This window comes from Manacus candei, unplaced genomic scaffold, assembly GCF_025592945.1.
Source record: "Manacus candei isolate 608988 ecotype Guabito, Panama unplaced genomic scaffold, ASM2559294v1 h1tg000065l, whole genome shotgun sequence".
In the NCBI taxonomy this organism is placed as follows: Eukaryota; Metazoa; Chordata; class Aves; order Passeriformes; family Pipridae; genus Manacus; species Manacus candei.
In genome coordinates, this window is record NW_026138113.1 from 1,068,435 (window position 1) to 1,091,933 (window position 23,499).

At 49.3% G+C, this 23,499-nt stretch overlaps 1 protein-coding gene across 9 annotated transcripts in view; it reads left to right on the top strand.

Annotated features, from left to right (window-relative positions):
- The window catches only part of ZC3H18 (zinc finger CCCH-type containing 18), a 46,708-nt gene extending 26,126 nt beyond the window's left edge, over nt 1-20,582 (top strand). For 4 of the 9 annotated variants that reach the window (XM_051805715.1, XM_051805722.1, XM_051805717.1 and 1 more), the window contains 10 exons: nt 4,462-4,662; nt 5,857-5,982; nt 7,380-7,481; nt 9,716-9,859; nt 11,451-11,603; nt 13,790-13,950; nt 14,480-14,676; nt 15,719-15,815; nt 18,035-18,131; nt 19,789-20,582. In XM_051805715.1, coding sequence (XP_051661675.1) covers nt 4,462-4,662; nt 5,857-5,982; nt 7,380-7,481; nt 9,716-9,859; nt 11,451-11,603; nt 13,790-13,950; nt 14,480-14,676; nt 15,719-15,815; nt 18,035-18,131; nt 19,789-19,987 — 1,477 coding nt within the window. In that variant the 3' untranslated portion in view covers nt 19,988-20,582. Of the gene's footprint in view, nt 1-4,461; nt 4,663-5,856; nt 5,983-7,379; nt 7,482-9,715; nt 9,860-11,450; nt 11,604-13,789; nt 13,951-14,479; nt 14,677-15,718; nt 15,816-18,034; nt 18,132-19,788 lie in introns of those variants that run through there. The other 5 variants (XM_051805719.1, XM_051805723.1, XM_051805718.1 and 2 more) reach the window with 4 other exon arrangements.
- The last annotated feature ends 2,917 nt before the right edge of the window (nt 20,583-23,499 follow it).

Here is a 23,499-nt window from a genome sequence, read left to right on the forward strand (position 1 = left end):
AGACACACGGAGGTGGATTTTGGGAGCTGTTGTCCTTCTCCTTTTTGCCAAGACAGGAAAAATTCCCCTTTGCTTGCATTCTGCTGGAATTTGGTTTGCAGCAATTACAGGTCTCTTCACAACTGCCTTGGCACATGGCTCCAGTCATTCCTCGAGTCCACTTCCTTTGGAAAATTCCACTGCCACTGAAGGAAAACTCAGTGCTGACGCAATCCCAGCTTTCCTGCGAGAAACTCAAAGGCTTTTAAGTCATGGCTGGACTTTCCTCTTGGAGCAAACTGGGCTGTAAAATGTGGCCAGAAGAGCAGCCCTGGAGCCAGGCTGACGTCACCACTGGCCGTGGGTGATAAGGTTTGCATTCCCTGTGGGAGCTGCGTCCCACAGGAGGGGGAAGGAAGGACAGAAGCACTTTCCCCAGGAAGCTTGTTTTCCCCTCTAAGATTAGAAATGCTTTGACAGCATTTGTATAATACATGAGAAGAGCAGCAAAGGCTGTGCAGGTCTGCTTTACCCCCTCCAATCCTTGTTGAGTTCAGGGTTTATTTGGGAGCTGGGTTTCTTTGGGAGCCGGAGCGCGTGCGGTCGGGAGCTGGATGACCTACACCGTGCTGCCAGCTGGAGCTGTCTCTGTTCCTCCTCTCCTTGCCAAAGCCATGTTCAGCTTCACTTCTCCTCTTGATTGCTGTCATTAAATTCCAACCAAAGAGGCATCAATGTGCTCGATCTGGAAAATAAAGCTTTTAGTTATTTTAAGGGAAAAATGAGCTTCGGAAGTAACGAAGCTCTGCAGCCCTTGCTGGTGCCTGAGTGATCCTTGGGGCTCTGGGAGGAAATGAAGGTGCTTTTGGTCAGTCTGTCTTGTCTGTTATTCCCTCTAATTTACTTTTTTTAAACCTTGTGGCATAGACTTACGTTGTGGTTTAACCCCCCAGCCAAAACCAGCCTAATTAAGGAGTTAATTCTGAAGTACTGGAAATGTTTCCTAAAAATTGCAATTTGGTAAAAAGGAGTTTGGGATTAACATGTGGATTTTTTTGCCAACCCCCCTCTCCATGCTGAAACCTCCTGTGTGAGGTTTGCCTGCAGCCTGGGAAACTGCTGAGGATGAGGATGAACTCATGAGGTGATCCCATGGCTCACCTCATGGTGAGCTGGGACACAGCCAGGATTCTTCCCTCCTTCCCTCCTCTTCTTCATGATTCAGCTCCTGCAGCTAGTCAGACCCTGCTGGTTGGACTCACTGACCCAGCAGTAAAACATTCTTATTTTTTAATTTATTGAATTAAGGAGTTGGGAACTCCAACAAGCACCAGATCCATCACAAGGCAGGAAGGAAAAACTACCTGGTTGCGAGAGTGAAAGTGAGAAGAAAACCTCCCCCTTGTCATCTTCCAGCAGTGTCTTCAGTGGAACTGCAGGCTATATTGGGATGTTCCTCTTGGCAGTGGCTCCAGCTCACTTTCAGCTCTGACTCCAGAATTCCACTAGGGAAGTGGAGCCGAGCAGCATTAGCTCCCAGTCCCTCATTTTAGGTTGAAGGAGTTTATTTGGTGATGCCACATGTTGGGAACGCAGGCAGCTCGTGAGGAAAGGCTTTGAAAATGTCCTGGCACAAGCATCATCTTCCTTGTCTGTAGTGTATTTAGTACTGAGTGAAAAAGCCAAGCATATCCCAAAATGAGGCTTTCTGTTGTGGTTTTCCCAGGGAAAAAAACCTTTCCTCCAGAAAGTGACTTCATCCAGAGAGCATTGCATCAAACCAAGTAATAGGTGCAGGTAATGAGATTTGCTTTCAGAGTCATTGTTGCTCCAAGCTGAGGAGTTCAGCCTAAGTTGTTCCCACGTGGAGTTGGAGCTGAGCTCCAGCTCCCTGGATGGGCTGTTGGATGTGAATATGAGTTGGTTTTTAGGAGGATAATAAATTCTGTAGGAGGTTTTTCTTTCTGAAAATTGTTGCAGGAGGGAGTTGAGCCTGAGAGGGACAAGGTTGTTCATTAGTTCATAGAATCATGGAATACCCTGAGTGGGAAGGGACCCACAAGGATCATCAAATCCAAATACTGGCCCTGCACAGGACACTCCAAAATCACACCATGTCCCTGAGAGTGTTGTCCAAATGTTCCTTGAGCTCTGTCAGCCATGACTGCTGCCCTGGGGATCCTGTTCAGTGCCTGACCACCTTCTGGGGGAAGAACCTTTCCCTGATATCCAACCTAACCCTCCCCTGGCACAGTTGTTGGCTTTCACAAGCCTGGACACTGCAGGAAAAGCTTCTCCACAGGTTTTACCCAGGTCTTTAGATGGATGATGCCTCTCTGCCCTCCTGTACCAGCAGAAAATCCCTTCTGCACCTCCCAAAGCTGCAGGCAGCGATCCCTCAGGAAGGGACATTGGATCAGGATATTATTATCCATGACATTCTCACATGGTTTTCTCCTCCTCCTTTCCTTGCTGTTTATCCTGCTGCTTGATCCAAGGTATGCAGGCTGTTCCCAACCTTCTTTTTCTTCCTTCTCTGCACTTGGTTGATTCTAGGATATTCCAGAGGTCAAAATGGCTTCAAAATGAGTTTGTAAACTGGAAGTTTGTAAACAAGTGCTGGAAGGAGACCTTGGCCCCAGCTATGACTGTTTAGTGTTATTAGGGAGAAGCAATACATCCAGTGTGTCTCAACCTCATATTCAGGGTTGTGGTCTTCCTCCATGATTAAATACTCATGGAGTTGTGGCTGTAACGTGGGAAACTTGACCATCCCACTGCAAATATCATGTACTGAGTTAAATAGTGTGTGTTGAAGCAGTGTTGGAAAGGGTGAGGATGGAATGAATAATGCTGAGCCATAGCCCTGCCTGGGACTCCCTGACCAGGCAGTTCTGCGTGTTAGACGTAATTGTCCTCTTTTGAAGCTGGAATGAGATTTGTGGGAAGAGGTGAAGGTGAAAGAAGAGTTTCTCCTCATGTAAAATTCTGAATATACTGAGGTAGATATGGGACAAAGAGTAAAATTGCCTTTATATCAGCAAAGATAAGGAAAGAGTCGGATGCTGGATTTTTAGGTCAGCATATCCAAGTTCTGGAGTCAGGAGGAGGTAACACTGCCAGCAAGGAGGGGATGAGGCTCCTTGGTGACTAGTGAAGCCTTCAAAGAGCTGAACAGGCTGCTAACGAAGAGCTTTAATTATCCTGTTGTCTGTTGAAGTGTTGAGGCAAGAAGCAGAGTCCCTGGAATTATTAGAAAACTCGGAGGAGGCTTTTTTATCTCAAAAGGTAGAGGAAGTTGGGTGGGGAGTGGTTACTTCAGTCGTGTGACTAATGGGGTGGTACTGGCTGAAGCCAGCCATGGAAGGGGCCTTTCCTCCCCCAAATTCTCACAGTTAATTATTTGGAGAAAAGGAACAAACACATCACTGTCCTGGTAATTTGGTGAGTGCAACACACTTCATAAAGCTTTATTCCAGCACAAACTTTGCCTAAAACCCAAGGGAGAAGGTCAGAAGCAGGTGATTGAGGAGTTGGGTGCAGGTTACGGAGGGCAAGGAAAAATTCCAAGTTAAATCACCCAGAGATAAGAAAGGTAATAAAGTCTTGGCCTGAAGAAACTCATCCTGGAGAACTTAAGGAAGTGTCTGGTGCAGGTCCTGAAACGTTGGCCCTGGATTATTTTCAGAGAATTGGAGGGGAGAAGGGAAAACTGGAGAACCAAAAAAGGAGAAATGGGAGTAGAACCCTTAAAAGGAAAGGGAGAAGATGGAGGGTGTCTGGCCTGACCGGTCACATCCTCATGGTTATCAACAACATGTTTGGTGGTGTTTATAAGCACCTGGAGAATAATCCAGTGATAAATCAGCCATGAGCTGCTTTATGCTCAGGTGAGGGAGGAACCATTCCCTTCAGAAGGGTGAGAAGAGGTCACTGTGCCTTGGCCTGTGACACAGCCCCACAAGATGTCCTGATAAGGGAATTGTAGAATAATTCAGGCTGAATCTCAGAAGAGTGACTCTTCTCTCCATCGCACTGGGGGCTGCCTGCCAGGATTGGGCTGCTCCATCTCTACATGTTCAGGAAGAACCAGGTTTCCCATTCCCTTCCTTCTTGCTTGTGTCCATTCCTTCGAGGTCAAAAGCTGAACCTGAAATCAACTGGGAGGTCACTATTTGGTCAGTGTGACAAAGAAGTTCATAAAATTGTAGATTTGCAGATACTGATTTACAAATTGAGAGTTGTTCTAACACTTTATCACCCGAAAGTGATGCTGGACATTCTGCAATGGAGGTTAAACTGGTACTACTATGAGAGGTGAATTTCTAGGGTATTTTCATGGCCCTGTGTATCTATTTATATGTCTTATTACAATATATTTATATTTCTGATATCTTTTCCTGGATCTTTGTGTATCTTCCTTTATAAACCTTATAAACCTCCCTCAGAATCCCAGCTACTTGACTCCTCTTTGTTTTCCAGCCGTCAGCCTGAGCCACCAAAGAAGGACAAGGAGTCGGCCGCGCTCGGCACGGCCCAGTCGAAGCGGGCGGACGAGTGGAAGGATCCCTGGCGCCGATCCAAGTCCCCCAAAAAGAAACTCGGCGTGTCCGTGTCCCCCAGCCGTGCTCGGAGGCGCCGGAAAACCTCTGCTTCCTCAGCTTCTGCCTCTGGCTCCTCCAGGTGAGGGAGGGTGGAGAGCCTGGCACATCCATTAGCGAGTCCAGGAGTTGGATGTGGCCGACTCAGGACCAGGGAAGGTGTTGAGATGTTTGGAACAGGTTGCCCAGAGAGGTCGTGGATTCCCCATCCTTGGAAGTGTTCAAGTCCAGGTTGGATGGGGCTTGGAGCAACCTGGTCTAGTGGAAGGTGTCCCTACCCATGGCAGGGAGTAGAACTGGATGTATCCTTAAGGTCCCTTCCAAATCAACCCATTCCACAATTTTATGTTTGGAAAAGCAGTTCAAGACCTGCTGTTCAGTAACACCTATGGACAGGTAGTGACATGAAATCCAAAAGGGGCAGGGAAAACCGTGGAAGCTGTACTGTGACCTGTTAAAGATAAGGAAGAAGCAAGTCCTCGGAAAAGCCATTTTTCAGATCCATTAGACCTGGATGCAGTGTGGATGTTACTGCCCTTGCATCTAGTAACTGATCTAGATGAAAACTGACCTTAATAGGAGCACAAACAGCTGGAAGCTGTAAAAATTGGAGCTTGGTCACTCCAGGAGAGATGGAGAGATGAGGTGAGCCCACTCCAGTAAGAGCGTGTTGATGCTACTGGGAAAAATTTGGGCTGTGGAGGTTTGACAGAGCCTTAGAGGCTGGAGTGGGGCTTGGAAACCAACAGGTGTAAAGCAAGACAAAAAACAGCTTTCAGAAAGAAACTCCCTGAATCTGGGAGCCTCGAGGCAGAAGCTGGATCTGTTTTCTTTGAGTGCTTGAACTTGAAGCTCTTGAAAAAAGGGGGAGAAGTATCCCAGAGGAATGAGGAACATACTGAATTGGAGATAGGGATCTAAAAGCCAAAGCCCTCCTGAAGCAGATTTTCTTGCTGGGATCACTGCACCTGAGGCTTTTCTGTTTTCCCTGACCTGTCAGGGGATTGTCTGGTGAGAAGGCATAAAAATGTGTGGAAGCAGTTCCCAGAAAGGATGGAAAATCAATAACTAAAGGAGGGAAGGCTTATTTAAGGGTGCAAAGAGGGTTGGAATAAGAGGATCCTCCCTTAATGAAAAGAGGGAGCTGAGGATAGGCTGCAGTCTTGACAGGAGGAGAAGACAGTTTTTGGAGCAGAACTTGGAAAGAACATACTTGGAGACTCAGGTCTCAAAGGACTTTTTAAGAGGTTATAAATTTAAAATGTTTTTGTTTCAGGTCCTCTTCTCGTTCATCCACCTATTCTGGTTCAGGCTCCTCACGATCTCGCTCCAGATCATCTTCCTACAGCTCTTACTCCAGTCGCTCCTCGAGGCACAGCTCTTTCTCAGGCAGCAGGTCCAGGTAATGGCTCCTGGGATTTGGAACCAATGGAAAAGTGGTTTTCTAACCACTCCTTTTTGCTGCTACTTAAAAGCAAATAACGAGCTCTTGAAATAATCCATTCAAACCACTTCCCTGAGTGAGGGAGGCTGCCAGTGTGGATGTTGAATGAGGGAGATCCATCAGCCACCCCCTCCTCTCCTCAGTCCTCCCACCCATGAGCATGGTGCTGTTGTGGCTGGGCCCTTTCCCATGCCTCTGGTAAATTAACATTCCCATCATTTGCATTTTATGATTGGAAGAAGTTCACCAGCATCTCTTTTCTATGGCACTGGAATTTATATTTCAAGAGGCAAATCACATTTCTTTATTAAAGCAGTTGTGTCTTGTGATAGTCCTGACACTTCAAAGCAGCAATTCAGTGTCCCAGGCTGATTAAACAAACAGAGGGATGTTTATTCCTCTGCAACTTCCTTGCCCCTGCAGACAGTTTCCCAAGTCTGGAATATACATAGTAGAAGAACTGGCTCCCTGGATAGGCACCTCTTCAAGGGCTCAAATCACACAGAGTGGATCACAGGAGACCTGGTTTCTCCTAGGAAAGGCTCAGGTAGAAGCTAATCTCACCTGGAGAGCAGTCTGACCTTCCCCCATCCACCCCATTCTGGGCTCTGCTCCTTGCAGGACAGTGCCAGGTGTAGGTGACCCACTTGGACCTCTCCCTGAACGTAGGAGAGTGAGGAACACCCTGGTCCCTAACTGTTCCCCAGAAGGCCTGTCATCCAGATGTCCAGCTTTCTGAGGTACTGGGATGCAACAGAGGGACTTCCAGTCTTGGCAGTGGGATGAATCACCTGAGCACATGTTGTGTCCTGCCAGTGGCTCAGCTCAGGTCAGTCCTGGGCTTAGGAAACAGCTCCTGCCCTTTGATTTGTTGCCTTTGAGATGCACCACATTTTTCACCTTGTGTTAAATATTAGATTTAGGTGTATTTTTTGTGTCTTTCTCCCAAGGTTTTTAGGGGTTTGCTGCTGTTTAAAGGATAAACTGCACTAGGAATTACAGGGCATAAAGCAGGTTGAGGCAATTCGTGCTGAACTTGCAAGTCAAAATTGTACTTATTTTCCCATAGACATTCTCCCTAAGGAGAGAATCCAGAGAGTATGGAAACAGCCTCAGGTGTTGGTGTGGAATACCTGCAGTGCCTCTCTTCCAGCTGACCCTATTTTTTCCTTTTGTTTTCTTCTTTTACCACTGTTTGATGACACAAGTTAAGTTTTGTTGAAGAGTCCAAATATAAAACAAGTTTAAGCTCAGGACTTCCTGGCAAGGAAGGAGTGGTGTCAAAATGCACTGAAAGCCAGTAAAACCTCTTGCAATCCCAGAGACTGAGCTGAGTGATGTCTTTTCCCTCCTAGATCACGGTCCTTCTCATCTTCTCCCTCTCCTTCTCCAACACCATCTCCACACAAGCCACTGGCGAAGGCTAAAGGGGAGTTATTGCCACCTCCTGGGAAAGGGTAAGGCTTCATCTCCCTCTGGATACCCCAGTGCAGAGTCCAACAGGAGCCTAATCCCCCGGTCAGACCCTTCTGACCTTCAGTGGCCTTAGGCTGAAGGAGGGCAGAGTGAGGAGGGATACTGGGAAGAAATTCTTCCCTGTGAGGGTGGGGAGGCCTGGCACAGGTTGCCAGAGAAGCTGTGGCTGCCCCATCCCTGGAAGTGTCCAAGGCCAGGTTGGACAGGGCTTGGAGCAACCTGGGATAGTGGAAGGTGTCCCTGCCCATGGCAGGGGGTGGAACTGGATGATCTTTCAGGTCTTTTCCAACCCAGACTATCCTGGGATTCTACAACCTGGTTGGCAGCTGAAGGAAGAAATGAAAGATGCAAAATAGAACCTGCATAGAAGAATGTTTAGCTTGGCATATTTAATTAAATAATGGCACTTTAACTTACTAAATACAAGTTAAACTGCTCAAGTATCCTTAAGTATTACATGTATATATGAGTGTTTAAACATATGCCTGATTTACTGCTTAAACTGTGTGTGCAGATATATTTACACAGCAGCTCTATGAGAGTTTAATTTATTACTGTGGCTTTGGTTAATTCACAGCCTTAGAATAAAGAAATGGTTCAGCTTCATCAGCTTTTAACACTGGAATACAAATGAAAACAGGACTATGAAGGTGTTTTTGGCACATTATGACAGTGCTCCTGCTCTTTTAAATTCCTGAAATTGCTATTTCACAAACTCTACAATAGTAAATTACAGATATGTTGGAGGGTGACACAACACCGTAGTGATGTCACCTCTTTTAAGGTGACCTGCAAATAAGTGACACCATGGGAATCCCCCTAAATTCTCCAGAATATGGGACAGTCCCCCTTGCCACACTTTTCGTACCTTATTAACCTGGGGGTTTGGGGTTTTTTTTCTTCTCCACTCAGGGCTCAGCCCTCAGAGGCCTCGTTCAGCACCTGCAGCGATGTCTTTGCACCCTCCCAGTGCTCCTGCAGTGCTGGTTTGGTAACACCACAGCACTAGGACAAGGATTATTTACACTAGATAACATGGCTTGTGCTTAATCCTGTGTTCTGCAGGGGATAAATGCAGATATTGAGCACAAGAGGAGGAATTAACAGTGTGTTTGTGCAGACAACCACCTCCCTGATTAATCAGTGCTGGGATGTACCAGTGCCTAAAGGGAGCTGGAGAAGGACTTTGGACAAGGGCCTGGAGTGACAGGACATGGGGAAATGGCTTCCCACTGTCAGAGGCAGGGTTAGATTGGATATTGGGAAGGAATTCTTCCCTGTGAGGGTGGGGAGGCCCTGGCACAGGTTGCCCAGAGAAGCTGTGGCTGCCCCATCCCTGGAAGTGTTCGAGGTCAGGTTGGACAGGACTTGGAGCAGGAAGGTGTCCCTGCTCCTGGCAGGGAGATGGAACTGGATGGGCATTATGGTCTCTTCCAACCCATACCATTCCATGATCATATGTTGAGCAGTATCCAGCTGTCAGAGCAGAGGTTGGAGTGCTCTGAACCCTGAACTGAGCAACACTGAAGAGCCACAGTGATTCCCATCTCACATAGTGGGTGCTAAATAGTGCAGTGTTATTCCCATCCAGTTTTCCACGGGGAAACACAACCCAAGGGGTGGATCCAAGGGATATTTGCACACACAGGCTCTTGTGCATCCTCCTGATCTGTGTGATGGAGTGAAAAAGAGCATTTTTTCATTAACTGTGTGTGTTTCATTCTTAAGCCTGACTGGCAGATTTTAAGTAGGTGTATGTGTTTGGGATAAAAATGCATGGAATCAGTAGGATAAGAAACAGTGATTCACACAGTCTACTTCAGGAGTTAATTTACAAGTCAAATATCTCCCAAATTGCCTGTTTTGTAGTAATTTGACTCTGAAAAGGTGAATTGAATATGGGAAACAAGTCTTCAGGGAAATCTGTGTTGTTTGTGTTTTAGTGAAATAACCAGCTGTCTGTAGCTGCAGGAATTACATCTAAGCCAGGTTGGATTTGGCTTGGAGCAACCTGGTCTAGTAGAATTTGTCCCTGCCCATGGCAAGGGGTGGAATGAGATGAATTTTAGGGTCCATTCCCACACAAACCATTCCATGATTCCATAGTCAATATAACGTTGATCAACAACAAACCTGAGCACATCTCATTGCTTGTGAGAATATGGTTTGTACCTACTGACTTTAATCACACACGTGAAAATTGTCATTTTTACAGTGACAAATCTGTGAAGAAACTCACTGCCCTTCCAGTCCCTCAGCCACTCACTAAAATTACAACAGCTGCTCCAGAGCCAGCCAAGCCAGGGGATAATCGGGAGGCGAGAAGGAAGGAACGTCAGACACGGACTCCACCCAGGAGGTAAGATTGCTGGGGGTGGAGTGAGCCTTGATCTCCTGGAAGATACAGCAAATCCAGGGTTCTTCTCCAGAGTACCACCAGGGCTCTTCGATGTTAAAGGATAAATCCATTTCCTGGGGCAGGGAGGGAATGGGAAGAGAGGGAAGGAGTGGGGGGTGGGGTGAATGTTTGTCACAGCAAGTGGCTCCTGCCTCTGAAGGCAAGGGGGATGAAGTAGGTGGAAAAATGAATTGTGTCAAAAACAGGGCTTGGAGTGGGGGGAAAAAAGGCAGTTTTGAGAGCTGCTGGTTGTGGAGGTGGTACAGCGAGGAAAAAGGTATATTTGGTCAGAGACAGATCTGATGGGATGGAGGGTCGAGCTTTGTGTTGGGTTTGGACCCTCTTTATTCTAAATATGTGCAGGGAGTATTTCTGTGTGGTCCTGGGAGCATCCAGCAGGAGCGGAGCATCCAGCAGGAGCAGTTCCCCAGGAGCAGAGGAGGGAAAACTCCACTGCCTTCACTGTCCTAGTACACATCTTGCTGGCTCCCTGCCCTGCTTTCCCTTCCTGCCTTCATCTTATGTGACTCCAATATTCCAAGTGAAATAGCAGTGTGGTACCTCTGTGTCTGGTCTGTGGAAGCAGCAATTTGGTGTGTAAGAAATGTATTTCCTAGAAATATCTGTTTTATGAGTGCACAAGGAGCCTGGGAATGTTTCATGCCTGCAGTAAGGCATGTATGGTTTTCTTGGATCATGGGAGATTTTTGAAGATGGGTCTAAGTCTGTTTTCCACTCAGGTTTTCAGAAGCATCCCAAGTCGGTTCTTAATTTTCCATGGCATTGGATCTCCTCCTTCTTCCCAGAAGCTGAGTGCCTGGGCTGTGCAGTTCTGTCTCCATTGATGAAAACTGATGATGACGATTTCTTTTCTCTAGAAACTCTGTATCAGTTCTAGTTTCTGTTTCTCTTTCTTTAGTTAATGATTAATATTCATCTCAGATGTTTTTAGCCACCTTCCCTTTATTCCAATCTTGGATTTTCAAGGTGGTTTTTTTCATGCTTATACCCACTGTCCTACACTCTCCAAATGACAGAACAACTCTATTTATTGTAGGACTGATATTCTAGTCCCAAAAATGTGTAGGGTTATTTGTACAGCCTGAAATACGAGATATCCCACTGCATTACACAGTTAGCAATTCTAGTTTGTAGGAAGCTGTCCTGGGATAGAGCGAATTTTCTTTTTAGTGTCTGGTGTGTTTTGGATTTAGGGTGAGAATAATGTTGATAACGTGGATGTTTTGGTTGTTGCTCAGTAGCTCACCCTAAGTCAAGGACTTCTGAGTTTCCCATGTTCAGGAGGGAGGGAGCACGGCCAGGACAGCTGACCCAAACTGGCCATGGGGATATTCCACACCACAGAACATCATTCCCAGTGTATAAACTGTGGGAGGTGGCGGGAAGAGGCCAATCACTGCTGAGGGCATTGATCAGAGGGTTGTGAGCAACTCTGTTGTGCATCACTTGTTTCTCATGGGTTTTTCCCCCCTCTCTCTCTCCTTTTCCTTACAGTTACTATTGTGTGATGGTGTCACTTGCTGTCTTGCAGGAGGACCATCAGTGGCAGCATCAGTGGCAGTGCCAGCAGCTACAGCGGCTCCAGCTCCCGATCCAGGTCCTTGTCTCGGTCTCTCTCCAGATCTCATTCCAGATCATCCTCTGCCTCAGTCTCCCACTCCCCATCTGGGTCCAGGAAATCCAGGTATCTGCAACCCTTCATTACTGTTAAGTAGGAGAGACTGTGACTGTTCCTAACTGTTGTGGTTTTTTGCAGCAAAAACTCTCTATAGCTTCCAGTAGCAGAGGCTACAGGTGACTGGGAGGTGGGATAAAGTTGGTTTTGTGTTACAGATCCCAAGTACTGAATTGTGACAGAGTACAGTGTTGGAGAGGGACTTTTCACAAGGGCATGGAGTGATAGGATGAAGGGGAATAGCCTTAAGCTGAAGGAGAGGAGGTTTAGATGGGATATTGGAAAGGAATCCTTGCTTGTGAGGGTGGGGAGGCCCTGGACGGGGCTTGGAGCAACCTGGTCTAGTGGAAGGTGTCCCTGCCCGTGGCAGGGAGATGGAACTAGGTGATCATTCAGGTCCCTTCTAACCCAAACCATTCCATGATTCTATGATATTTTCCTTGTGGTTTATTCATGGAAATTAGCTTGTCACATGTGCCCAACTGCCCATTTAGCCTAAATTGCTTCCAAAAGATCTTATAACCACATCCTAATTGCTTTACAAGTGAACAGTTCAGGCTACAGAGCTTTCCTCTCCCAAAGCTCTCCTACCTCTGGTTCTTGCATGTCCTTAGGGAAGATGCTTGACCTGTCAGAAGAGGTAGGTCAGAAAATCCCTGAAAGGCCCAGCTAATGATATTTTTCTTTTGCTGGTAAAGTTGCACAGCCAGTTCCCTTTGTGTTTAGCCCCAAGTGAACAGTTCTAAGGCTGTTAGTCTGTGGGATGTGTAGACACCAAACTCCCTCCAGCAAAGAGTCATAAAATAAACCTCTTTCGAGTCATTCATTCAGGCTTTTGCATCTGTTCACACACAAGAGTCCTTGAAAACTCACAGGCAGAGCACTTCCCTGGGACACAGATTTAAGGGTAGACCTGTAGTGCAAAACTAGTGGATTAGGCAGGATTTGGCTCTGAGCAGCTCTAATTCACATCCCTGAACTCTGTGGAACTCCAAGCTTCAACATCCGCGTTATTTTACAGAAATCCAAACTTGTTTACCACATGCTTGTCACATTCATCAGCTCAGGGGTGATGCAAGAGCTTCAGAGAGCTGGGCACGGGTGGGAAAAATGAACACAGGAGTTGCTTGTGTGGCTCTGGGGCTGTGGGTGCTGCTCCTCCAGGGGTGTGGGGAAGGGGAAAACGGAGGAAATACGGTGTGTGCCCAAACCAGCTTTGCTGTGACATCCTGTAGCCTGGACAAGAGTTTCTGGCTCATCCTGTCACCGTTGCAACAATCCATGTGACCTCTCAGAGCTCAGCTCCATCATGTTTAGGTTCTTCCCCCAGAGGGTGGTTGGGCACTGAACAGGCTCCCCAGGGCAGTGGTCACAGCCCCAAGGCTGCCAGAACTCAGGCAGCATTTGGACAACACTCTGGGACAGTGGGATTGTTGGAGTGTCCTGTGCAGGGATGGGAGTTGGACTTGATGATCCGTGTGGGTCCCTTCCCACTCAGAATATTCTATGATTCTATGATGCCAGCAGGTACAGACTCTGCAGTTTGTAGCAGGGTTGGTCTGTGCTAAAGCTACCACAGCCTGTTCAGTTATCCCAATCCAGCCTCCAGCCAGGGAGCCTGGATCTTGCTGGCAGGGCAGGTTGGTGAGGCCTGTGGAACAGGCTGGAGAGGCTGCCTGAATATTCATGGAGTTAACGTATGTCTGGAATGGTTAGGGGTGGAAGGGACCTCAAAGCTCATCTAGTCCAACCCCCCCTTGCACTAGATCAGGTTGCTCCAACCCTGTCCATCCTGGCCTTGAACACTTCCAGGGATAGACACTATTAGGAGATGACCATCTTGGAGTTATCCTCCCTGTCATTACCTGTCGTGACAGTAAATGTTTGCCAACACCAGAAACCCTGCCAGGGAACCCTTGCCCTGAGCCATAACACTGACCTGTGACAGCACACCCTGCTTTCACTCCTTGTTTTTCTGGGCAAACAGTGACCTGTTTACATGTTGCCTTAATTACTTTCTAGGTGTACATCTTACGTGTTTGGGAATTTTCATATCGTCGGCACCCCAGGACACACGGCCTTTGTTCCTGGTCGTTGCCTGCCTTTGAGCTTCCTGACATCCAGCCAGGGGAATGGAAAAAGGTCTCACCACTGCCTGATTGTTGTTGCTTTCTTGAGCTGTTGTTTCTTTGCAGGTCCCTGAGCGTGAGCAGCGTCTCCTCAGTGTCCAGTGCCTCGTCCAGCAGCAGCTCCGTGCGCAGCGCCGACTCCGAGGACATGTACGCGGACCTGGCCAGCCCCGTGTCCTCAGCCAGCTCCCGCTCCCCCACCCCAGCCCAGCAGAAGAAAGGTAGAGGTACCTGCTTTAGTGCTTTTTCCTCTATGGAGTCCTGGGAAAAGAAGGGAAGAGCAATGATCCTATATAACTTACTTGGGAATACTGTGGGCTCCAGGAAAATCGTTGAGCACAGACCAGGGGAGCCCAGAGGTGTTACCTGGGCAGGGTGAGGCCATGGAGCAAATTTATATTCACATCCTTCCATCCCTGTGCCTGTGGCTGTCTCATGCCTTTACCTCCCTGAGAGTTCTTCCTCTCTTATTCTCTTTCACCCTTGGAAGGTGATGAAAATCCGGACAACTCCAGTATCATGTTACTCTTTCTTTGTTGTTTTTAGACCGTAGCAGAGTTGGCGGCAAAAGCCTTTTGTTCTTTGTGTTTTATATTCCTCTCTTTGGAAATTCTGGTTTCCTGAATCCTTTGACCCTGGGGCCACGTGCTGTGTAAACTGATGTGGGCTTTTCCAGTCCCTGGAGCAGCGTCCTCTTGCCCTGCCCTCCAAAGGATTCAGTCCTAAGTCACCACATCTGCTCTCTGGTTTCAACAGGAAAGTCAAAAAAAGAAGACAGTGCTAAAGAGGAGAAGCGGAAACGGGATGTGCCTGCTCAGCTCCTGAAATCAGCCAAGCCCACCCAGGGCAGCAAATCCCAGCAGCTGCTCCAGAGCCAGCAGCCCTCGGCCCCCCAGTCGCAGCAGGGCGGCTTCAGTGGGCACAAGGAGATCAAACTGACTCTCCTGAACAAGGTGAGGGGGGTGGATGTCTGAGATTCCCTCCTCACAGGGATCCCAGCAATGGGTGGGATGGATACGGGTGGAAGGGGAGCTCCAGGCTCCATGCTGGCAGGATGAGCTCAGCCAGGAAGATCTGGAGCTGGATTGGAGGGCGGCAGACAGAACCAGTCTGGCAGCAACACACCCTGTGGTGGCTTCAGTTTGCGACTGTGTTGGCGGCTTCCCTGGGGCACATTCCTGCTGCAGCTTCAAGGGCTCTTCCCGCTTGCTCGAAGGCTGCAGCCAGAGTCCCACATGTACCGGGGCCTTTCCCACTGGGAGCATACTCCCGGCACGCTTCCGAGCACGCTCTCCTCCCACTGGAGCGAGCTGCTGACGAGTCATTCACTCGAGTCAGGAGGTAAAAGTGTGCCCACTTGGCTCTTCCCCCTTTCCCACTGATCCCGCTGCCCCAGTTGGGAGCCTCCAGCAGTGATCGCAATCCACATCATGTGGGAGAGTTTGGCCTCGTGGGGTTTTGTGCCGGGGCAGGGTGTTGGCCCCGCTCACGTGGGCAGGTTCCTGTTTTTGAAGCGTTAATATTTTGCTCTGACAGCCCAAATTCCCCAGCACAGTCTGAGGCTGCAGATTTTTCTACTTCCCTGTGCTCTGACGTGAGGCGGCTTTATCATGGCCAGGAAGCTGCTCTGTAGGGAGGAGTGTGCAGTGACACATGACTGCCAGCACCCTCAGAGCCTGGAAAAGGCAGGGCTCCACATGCCTCCTTAACATCTGCTATCCTTGGTGCTGCTGGAAAAAAAAAACATCCCAAAAAGCTGCTGTTTTCCTGTTTCTATTCTGAAAATAGCGCAGTGTTAACCCCCAGTGCAAGAGGATGTTGCCGTTGCCTTCTGGTGGTTGGGAATGACACGATCCAGGGGAGGTTGGGACTGGTGTGTGGAAAGAGTTTAATGGGAGAGGTGGTTGCACGAGCCAGGTACCAACGCAGAGAGATGATGGTTCCTTGGAGGGAAGTGGCTGCTCAGCTCCGTTGTCTGTTCTAATTCCATTTCAGGCAGCTGACAAAGGAAGTAGGAAGAGATACGAGCCAGCAGACAAGGACAGGCCAACCTCCCCTCCAGCCAAACGGGCCAACCTGTCCCCTGACAGAGGTGAGACATCAGCCATCCCTGGGCTCCTGGCTTGTCTGGGTTCCTGCTCCCGGTTCCTGCTCCAGGCAGTGCTTGGGTGACAAATGTCCCATGAAAGCCTCTGCTCCAAGAATCCAATAACCAGAAAGATTAATTACAGTCATGTGTCCTTCCAAAACTTCAGAGTGTGTGATTGCCACCAGGTACTGGGGCTGTATTGTCCATCCTGCTGCAAAAACACGGCAGAGGGGGGCCCTGGCGTGGGTGAGGTCAGACCAAACCTGGCCTTACCACACTGTCCATTGGGCACATTGTGCCCGTTGTGGCTCCATTGTGTCCATGTAAGTCCTTTCCAAAAAAATAACCCCCTTGCTTTAAAGACACAGAGCACTCACCTCCATATCCATCCCTCCACAGCCTCCTGCTCGCTGCTGGTGTCCTTGGATGTGGTTGTCAAAGTCAGGAGAGGTTTAGATTGGGTACTAGGGAACATTTTGTGGTGGAGGCCCCATCCCTGGAAAAGTTTTCAAAAACCGTGTGGATGTGGCACCTGAGGACATGGTTAGTGGTGGACATGGTGGTGCTGGGTTGATGATCTTAAAGGTCTTTTCCAGCCTTAACCATTCCATGATTCTAAGTCATAGGAGTTTCCTTTACTGCATCCTGGAGTTTTTTCTACCTTGGATTCCAGTGCATCCCAGTGAATCTTACCCTGACAGACAGGCTTGTGGCGGTGCTTAGAAAGGGAGTGCGGGCTGCCAAGGCCCCAGAATGGATGGATGCAATAACTGCCTGCATCACCCATCCTGTGAAATTAGATGATTTCCCCACTTGTGTGTGACACAATCCACTCTGCCCTGGATGTTTAGAAAGACTCGGGCTTTCCAAGTGTTCTCCCAGGCCTTGAGTCCTCACCAGAGGCTGTAACACCTTGGAAAACCGAGCTGGTGATCCAAAGAGAGGGAACTCAATGCCACATTCCAGCCTGTGCTGTCGCTGCCAGAAAGCACAGGGGGTGGGGGGAGTTGGCAGCCAGAGGTGGCTGGTTGTGACGTCGGAGCCAGCACTGCCACGTGATGTTGTTTTCCCTGGTGGCTCAGCTGTAGGTGGATCTTGTTGACTCTGGGTCCCAGCCAGCAAGAATTTGTGTGCTAATAACCTGGTTGCATTCAACTCCTGCAGAGGCAGCATGGACGGGACTGGGTGAGGTTGAAGTTCACTGGGATCTAGTTCACAGGCTGCTGAGTTGCAGACGAGTGAATGGGCCAACCCAGCATATTTTACAGATATAAACATAGATGTAATTCTGTACTATTTCATGTCTTGGTCTTATAAAGCAATTTTTAAGCTGTAGCAAATCACAGAATCATGGAATGGTTAGGGTTGGAAGAGACCTTAAAGCTTATCTCATTCCACCCCCCCTCCATGGGCAGGGACACCTTCCACTAGACCAAGTTGCTCTGAGCCCCGTCCACCCTGGCCTGGAACACTTTCAGTGATGGGAGTCCAAGCCCTGAAGCCTCAAATCCCAGTGGCAAAGGTATCCTTGGCTGACTTGGGACTGAACCCCTCAGTGTTCCAGCACCCGACTGGTCAATGGTGGTACCCTGAGTCTGTCTCACCTGGATCTGTGGTGTCCAGAGCCTGACCTGTCACAGTGTCCATCCTCAGGAGCAGAGGGATGCCCTGGCACACAGAGGTGCTGCTGCCAGGAGGGACTGAGCACCCTTCCAGGACCCCAGTGAGCTTCCCCTCATCCCTGAGCCCCCATGACAGTTCCAGGCAGGGCATCGCAGCTCAACCTGTGAACAAACACGGGGGTGATGTTGCCTGAAGGATGGTCCTGTTGGCTCCAAAAGCAGCAGAACTGCCCTCACCTGTCACTCTTTGAGCCAGTACACCCTGTGACCTTGCCAGTGCAGAGCCAACAGGTTTGCAAGCAAAAAATGCCTTATTCCAGCAGCTGGAGGATGAGGAGAGGCCAGTGCCCTCCCTACAGCTGATGATGTGTACAGGGGACGGTGGGGCACAGCCCTCACTGGTTTCTCTGCTCCCCCTGTAGTGGGGGGAATACTGCAGGAGGTTCTTTTCCTGGCTGCTGCTGGACTGGGCCTTTTTTTGGCATGATCTGGTTTCAAGAGAGCACTGATACACTGCTGGAGGATTCAGCAGGTAGAGAAGTGAACTGTGCCTTGGTGACAAGCAGGAATATCTTCCTCTTTCTTTTCCTCTCCCAACAGGCTCTCGCGACAGGAAGGCGACTGGGAGACTCTCATCCCCCAAACAGGAGCGACAGAGGGGCCAGAACCCAAAACCTTCCCCTGCACAGGCAGACAGGTGAGTGCTGCTTGTTCTCTGGGCTCCCTGTGGGCCAGGCTGGGCTCACACTTTCCCAGGGCAGCTCCAAGGCTCTAGGACTGCAGTTCCCAGTTGCCATGGAGCACAGCAGGAAGAAGGACGCGGAGCTCCCTGGGCAGGTGCCAGAGGTGCTCAAGGCTCCGTGCAAAGCTGAGCCATTCCAGCTTGGAGATGAGCCGGAGCCCAGGGGTTTTCTTGAGGTCAGTCCCAGCAAGAGGAGCCAAGTGGGTCAGGTGTGAACCCCGTCAGTGCCTCGTTTAGCACAGTGTTAATGAGCAAGAGAGTACAACCCCTTCACCCGCTGCTGCCCAGCTCCTTCTGGCACCTGGCTCCAGTGCCTGATTCCCATTTTTCCCAGCCTGGCTCACCTTGCTACTGTGGCACATTAAAACGTGTCCCCTGACAGCCCTGGCTTTGTGCTTTGCCGTCCCCTGAGGTGACAGGTGACCAGCTCACGTCCAAAGTCCTGGAAGCCTGAGCCCACTGCTGTACTGGGTGTATCCCATTGCAGGACTGGACACGTGGCTTCAGGGGCTGAAGGTTGTGGAGCACCTGTGGTACACCTGGGGCTCTCTCAGGCCTGTAACCAGACAATGCTGCTTTGCATTTCTCCAGTGTCATCTCTCCAAGGATCTCTGGAAGCAAACGCATCCCAGTGTTCCTTGGCTGGCCGCACTTGTGCCATCCCTTCCCTTCCCTTCTCCCATCTTGGGCCACGAACGAGCCTCAATTTCCATGTCTCAGAGTCTTTCCAAACCAAAACCTCACCCTGCTGCCACAGCCCTGTCCTGCCTCAGGCCCTCAGGTCCTGTTTTCCAGCAGTGACGGGAACCTCAACCATTCCAGCCCAGCGCTGGTATCACATCAATGATTCCTGACCCTCTAATCCTGCTGCTCTCTGAGTTGGCAGTGGCACATGGTGGGTTTGATGTGCCCTATGCCAATCTGGGGGATAGGAGGGGGTTACAGACATACTTGGTTTCTCCAGGGCACCACAAGGCCCACTGGCATCACAGGGAAGGGGCTGTCAGGATTTGGGATTGTGGGGCTGCTCCAGGGCTGCTCACCCCTCTTTGTCTCTCTGCCACTCCCTTGAGCTGCTCACTGCACCCAAGAGATAGCACAGCCCATGGTGCCGAGTTTATTCTGGGAATCTCCCTGGAACAGCTGATTTTTTTACTATTTCAGCTAGTTTTTAACCCAAGGCCTCTCGTTTTCTCCCACCAGCTCTTGGAGTGATGTGTTAGGTGTGACACTTCCTGATAGATTAGTTTAGATCAGAAATTAGGGAGAAACTCTTCCCTGTGAGGGTGGGGAGGCCCTGGCATAGGTTGCCCAGAGAAGCTGGAACTGCCCCATCCCTGGAAGTGTCCGAGGCCAAGTTGGACAGGGCTTGGAGGAACCTGGGCTAGTGGAAGGTGTCCTTACCCATGGCAGGGGGTGGGACTGGATGAAATTTTAGATCCCTTCCCACCCAAGCCATTCCATGATTCCATATGGTTTAGTGGGCATGGTGGGATCCAGTTGAAACTTGGACTTGATGATGTCTTTTCCATCCTTAATGATCCCACCAGGGCAGATGTCTTTGAGGTTTTTCCAGTGCCTCTCACCTACCTCTCCTTTCTCTCTCTCCCAGGAAACGCCAGCTCTCCCCTCAGTCCAAGAGCTCCAGCAAAGTCACAAGTGTCCCAGGCAAGGCATCCGACCCGGGTCCTGCAGCCGTCAAGGGGGGCAAGTCCAGCACCCTGTCACGGCGGGAGGAGCTCCTGAAGCAGCTCAAGGCGGTGGAAGACGCCATCGCTCGCAAGCGGGCCAAAATCCCGGGAAAAGTATAGTGGGCCATGCCCTGTAGTGACTGTTGATGTTTTTATAAATAGTGGAAAAAGTGGCCACTTTGGGATTTTGCAGTTCTGTCTTCATTTTGGCTGCGATTCTTTTTAAAAAACCCACACAAAACAAAAAAATTAAGGAAGTTCTGTCAGCCGAGACTCCCGCGACGACTCGCTCCGGCTCCATGAGTGCCAGTGGCTCCGGAGCCGTGTAAATTCTGCACAGAGGACTCCAGCCCCGTGGGATGCTCCCACTTCTCTCTCCCCTCCCCTCTTTGCTAGCCTCGAGTTGTATTCTCCTAGTTAGCCCTGCTGTGTGTTGAGTGTCTTCAGCAATGCAGTTCTAGTTCCTGTGTGCCGAGAGAGCCGAAAACTGCTGTGAACTGCTGGCAACACCCCCTCCTCCCCCAGGAACAAATATATATATATTCTTGCCTCAATCCCCTCGGGAATGACCTGTCCTTTCTTTGGAGCAGCGGATTGGTTCAGTTGATTTCCCAGGAGCCCTGCAGGTGTTGTGGGCATGTCTGTCTAACAGGAGGGTCCTTCTTCCTTTGATTTTTTTCTCCTTTTTTTTTTTTTTTTTTTTTTTTTTTTTTTTTTTTTTGAGGGATCTCCCTGAAATAAAGTATTTTGATAACCAGTTTTTCCTTTTCCTGCTCTTCTCTGCATCCCATCTCCACCCTCTCCCCTGCCTTGGGAGTCTGTACCCCTCAGTTTGAGGGGACTTGTAGTTTATTTTTCCAACTCTGCTGCTCCGTGGAGCTGGAAGAGCTACCCTGTCTCCTGAGGGAGCAGCCAGTATGAAACCAATATCCCAGTGGTGTGTTAGTGGGGGGCTCTGCAGCTCGTGCCCTGGCTGGCATTGTCTGGGGGGTGCCTCTTATAAAACTGCTTCGTTTAGGAGTGATGTTTAGGGTCCCTGAACCCCCAGTCCCCTGGAATTTCACTACCTTCAATCTTGCTCCTTGCTCCCAGTGTAAAACCAGTATCCTAGTGGTAGTGGGGGTCATCATCTGGGGGTCCCTCTGACAAACCCCCCTTATTTAGAGGTTGATGTTTGGGGTCCCTGAACCCCCAGTGTTTGGGGTCCCTTTCCCCTCCAGCCCTGCTCCGTGCACCCAGTATGAAACCAGTATCCACTGCTGGTGTTAGTGGGGGACCCAATGTCTGATATCACCTGGGGGTGTCCCATATAAACCCCCTTCAATTAGGGAACAATCTCTAGGGTCCCTGTCCCAGGCTCCAGCCCTGCTTCTGGCTCCTGGTATGAAAGCAGTATCACACTGGTATTACATGTTAGTGAGGGGACATCATCTGGGGGTGCCTCTGATAAACCTCCCTCATTTAGGGGTGATGTTTAGGGTTCCTGAACTCCTAATCCCCTGGAATTTTCCATCCTCCAGCCCTGCTTCTTGCACCCAGTATGAAACCAGTATCCCACTGGTGGTGGTAAGTGGGAGTCTCTGCAGGCAGTGCCACGGATGGGATCATCTGAAGGTCCCTCTGATAAATCCCTCTGATTTAAGGAACAATATTTGGGGTCCCTGACTTCCCAGTGCTCTGGAATTTCCCATCCTCCAGCCCTGCTCTTTACACCATGAAACCAGTATCCCACTGGTGCTGTTAGAGGCCACTGGGACATCCTGGAGCAAAGAGCAGGGGGTAATCGCTGCCCTTCAGCCCTTTCCAGGGTTGCCCAACTTGGGATTTCTGCTCCAGCAGCCCCGGTGATATCACTGCTTGGGTGATGCAAGGGCATGGCCTGGGGGATGCCCATCACCGTGTCATCGGGGCAGCCAAGCCTCTGGACACCCTTCCCCATCCTCCCTTCTGAAATCCTGGAGGTGTCAGGCTGTGTTCCAGGCTGGCACACGTGGAGTAGAGAAGGAAGTGCACCGGCCCGCGGGGAGGAGGAAGGAACCTGGAGCTGGAGTTTCCAGGTGTGTGCACATCACCTGCCGAGCCCTATAAAAAGGCGGCGGCAGCGGCAGCGCTGCCACTCGGCCGCCTCATCCCTGGGGCAGCACTTCCCAAGGGATACCCCCAGAATTCTGGCGTGTTGCCCCCTAATTTTGGCGTGTTCGCTCCCCCCCAAATTTTGGCGTGTTCCCTCGACACCTGGCTGATGGTAACGTGGGGTTTGGGGGGGCTGGGAGGTGTGAGCATGGGGCTGCTGGGAGTGTGTGGGCACATACGTGTGTGTGTGTGTGTTACATGTTGTGCAGGGCTCTGTGTGTGCATACACACCTGTACACTGGTGTGTTTGTGTGTGTGTGTGTGTGTGTGCATAAGGATTCCCAAGCTGGAAGTGTGGGAATATGAAGGCTGGTGTGTGTAGATACACATGTGCCAATAACATGCGTGTGCATGTGGACAGGTGACTGCTGCTGGGTTTGTACTTGGACATATGTATTTATGTGTGTTTATATGCATACACGTATGTTTTATGTGTTTGTATGTATATATGTGTATGCTATGTGGGGGAATATAGTGCTCCAAGGGCTGCCCAGAATTATGTGCACACCTGTGTTTGTGGCTGCTGGGGAGGGGTGTGTGTGTGTGTCCATGTGCCCACGGAGGGCAGTTTGGATATGTGTGTGTGTGTGTGTGTGTGTACGTGTGCTGGCACACCTGGCCATATGCATGTATGGATATGTGCTGTCAGCTCTGCGTGGGTGTGGAGATGCACCGGGGCTGATACCGCTGTGTTTGTGTGTGTGTGTGTGTACATACATGTCTCTCTGTGTCCATACGTGTGTGTACATATGTGTGTGTGTGCATGTACATGTATCTGTGTGTGTGCACATACACGGGTCTACTCTGTGTGTGCACAGGTGTCTGTCCATCTGTGTGTGTGCATGTGTCTGTGTCTGTGCACAGCAGGGTAGTGGGCATGTAGATGTGCATATATACATGTATATACATATATACATACATATTTTTATACATATACATATGTGCTTGTACCTATGTATGTGTGCACACGTACTGGCAATAATGTGTGTGTTACACACGTGCTGGTGTCTTCACACGTGCACACATCTGTGCCTGTGCTAATACTCTGTGTGTGTGTGTGTGTACACACTATCAATACACACATAATTTTATTTATTATCACAAGTTTTTAATGTATCGTTTATATTTTATAATTTTATTTAATAATACTTTAATATAACAATAGAAGTTATATTATTTTTATTGTGTATAATTTTATTATTTAATATGTATTTTATATTATTTATTTATATTTAAGTTGTATTTATTGTTTATTTATTATTTCAGGTGTGCATGCACACACAGAGGTACTTTCTATCTGTGTCTGTGCCTGTATACAGATGTCTATAGGTGCATGTGTGTGTGTGTATGTGCAGGTAGTTTCTGCATGTGATTAGCTGTAAACATGTTTGGGTGCACATGCATGTTTGCATACATGTTACTCCTGTAAGGGTTGGGGTGTGCCATATGTGTGTGCTGGCTCTGTGAGTGTACATATATATATATATATATACATGTGT